We start from the raw sequence: 2156 nt of genomic DNA on the forward strand, positions 1-2156 counted from the left end.
GTAAGAGTCTCTAGTAAAAGTGTTTTTGTAGCAAAAGACAAAGAGAAGAGAAAAGGTCTATTGAACATGGTGACTACATGGCATAAGTGATGGATCCAGAATGACCTGAGGAGCCAGGGAGCGGCATGACTTCTCTCTTCACCTCGATCCATCGGTGCCATCTCTGACCAGATGCACACCCAATCACGTCGCTCTCAGACTCGAAACAAGTTCCCATAAGTGAGATTCGGTCTACAGGTTGGTCTGACTGTAATTGCTAATAGCAAGAGAATAGTTTAGGTCAGCCTTAGTAGGTCATAGGTCAGGTCTGCTTCAGTAGGTCATAGTTCAGGTCTGCTTCAGTAGGTCATAGGTCAGGTTTGCTTCAGTAGTTTACTGGTGCTGAATGAATTTTTGTGCTATTGGCTTTTACTGTGGGAATGAGTTCATGGCTTTTTATTTAGTAAACATGTTAGAAACATAAATATCAATCAATATTCAGCAAAACCAATTTCATTATATTATAATAATACATTATATTACACAATGTCTACACAGTATCTCTCAAGGTACAAGATACAAGAGAAGTTCCTGTTTTACAGTCTGCCAACACAACATATTCATGCAACCAGTCCAGCTCATTCTTCATGACTTAGAAAATAAATTGAAAATGAAATGCAAAGAAAAAGTTGAAAGATTCAGGGAAGAAAAATGCAGCAACCAAAATAATAATAATAATAATACTGGTGTTAAGAAGTAAAGCGAGAGCAGAACACGTTCTTAAACACGCATCTGTTTCACATTCACATATGCAAAATGGCCAAATAAAATACTGTGATGGAATGTGTACTACTGAAAAACCTCACACCTCGATAACCACACAATATATAAAACAACTCAATATCCAGTGCCAACAAATAAAGCTTCCATCAGCCATCTTGTACACAGCCTGTGTCCCAGTTACTCAGTACAACAATCCCTCTAAATCTGTCTGGGAATGTCCACTGATGCTCTTCATTAGTCCTCCATGACAGAAAGGTGTAATAAACATGGCCAAGGCACGTAGCTGCCACGTAACACGGGGATATGGGCATGCAGTGAAAGTGCAGGCAAATCATTGTCTAAAACAAACAAACACACACACACACACACACGCAGTAGTTAATGGTTATGAGTTGTTAATGCGTCAACGCTGTACAGGCAGCATGGCTCTCACGAGTCAACAGACTCACCAAACTCCCCCAAACCTGCTACAGCCCCTGAGAGCAGCCTACCCACTCTAGTCTGAGAGTGAGACAATAACCCAGTCTGCAGCAGGGCCACAGCACACAAATCAAACTTAGAATAAAAATATCAGAATTAGAGTAAACTAAGATCTAACGCATCTTCTAACACTCAATATGTAATTAAGTAAAACGAAAAATCTCATTTTAAAATGCTGCTTTTCATACATAACATTAAATATGCTCAATGTCAAAAATAGAATAATACGTGATCCATATACATTAATTGCTATATCTCATCATATTTGTAAACAAATGAACAGTTTGTGTATAAACATGACTGCTGAACTTAGATCCCTCCCGTCTTTCACCCGCACTCCCCTGTAAAGTTTCCGCGGGACTGAGCGCCCGAACCCTAAACGCACTCTGAATTATTCAGTCTCGCGACACGTACCGCTCTGCCGTCCGACCGGAGCTCCTCCAACATGCACGTGCTCCCCATGCCGTTCATTCTCACAGAATAACAACCCGAATAAAAAAACACATAAACAGACAAGTAAGAATGCGCGGTTTCGCCACGATGCTCAGATTAGCACAGCACGAGGGTATTCACGCGCTAGTGGACTGGAACGCTGTGTTCGCGCGGGGGATAACGCCGTTGTTAGTCTTTCCCCGCCTCTCCAGCGCGTCACCTCACTGCGCGCGGCTGCTCTCCGACACCTGCGACAGGTTACCTGAGCTCGAGAGGGGATAGATTCCGCTGCATTCCAGCGCCATGACAATCTCGAGGTGATGATGACACCGTGTTTATCGCCCAAAGGCGCTGAAACCATGTAAGGGTGACAAATGCCATGTGCATAAATAGGTATTTGGCATAGAACCAGCATGTAAATGTAATAGGCATATTAATAATTAATATTCCCTTCCCTAAATAGTTCTTCATTCTGAAAGTAT

The 2156-nt window shown here is 42.2% G+C and overlaps 1 protein-coding gene across 1 annotated transcript in view; it reads right to left on the minus strand.

Annotated features, from left to right (window-relative positions):
- tuft1a (tuftelin 1a) overlaps window positions 1-1841 on the minus strand; it is a 16288-nt gene extending 14447 nt beyond the window's left edge. Inside the window, exon 1 of the mRNA XM_035530798.1 lies at window positions 1657-1841. Within this exon, the coding sequence (XP_035386691.1) occupies window positions 1657-1713 (57 nt within the window). The 5' untranslated portion in view covers window positions 1714-1841. The remainder of the gene's footprint in view (window positions 1-1656) is intronic.
- Window positions 1842-2156: the final 315 nt, after the last annotated feature.

This window comes from Electrophorus electricus, chromosome 10, assembly GCF_013358815.1.
Source record: "Electrophorus electricus isolate fEleEle1 chromosome 10, fEleEle1.pri, whole genome shotgun sequence".
Taxonomy (NCBI): domain Eukaryota; kingdom Metazoa; phylum Chordata; class Actinopteri; order Gymnotiformes; family Gymnotidae; genus Electrophorus; species Electrophorus electricus.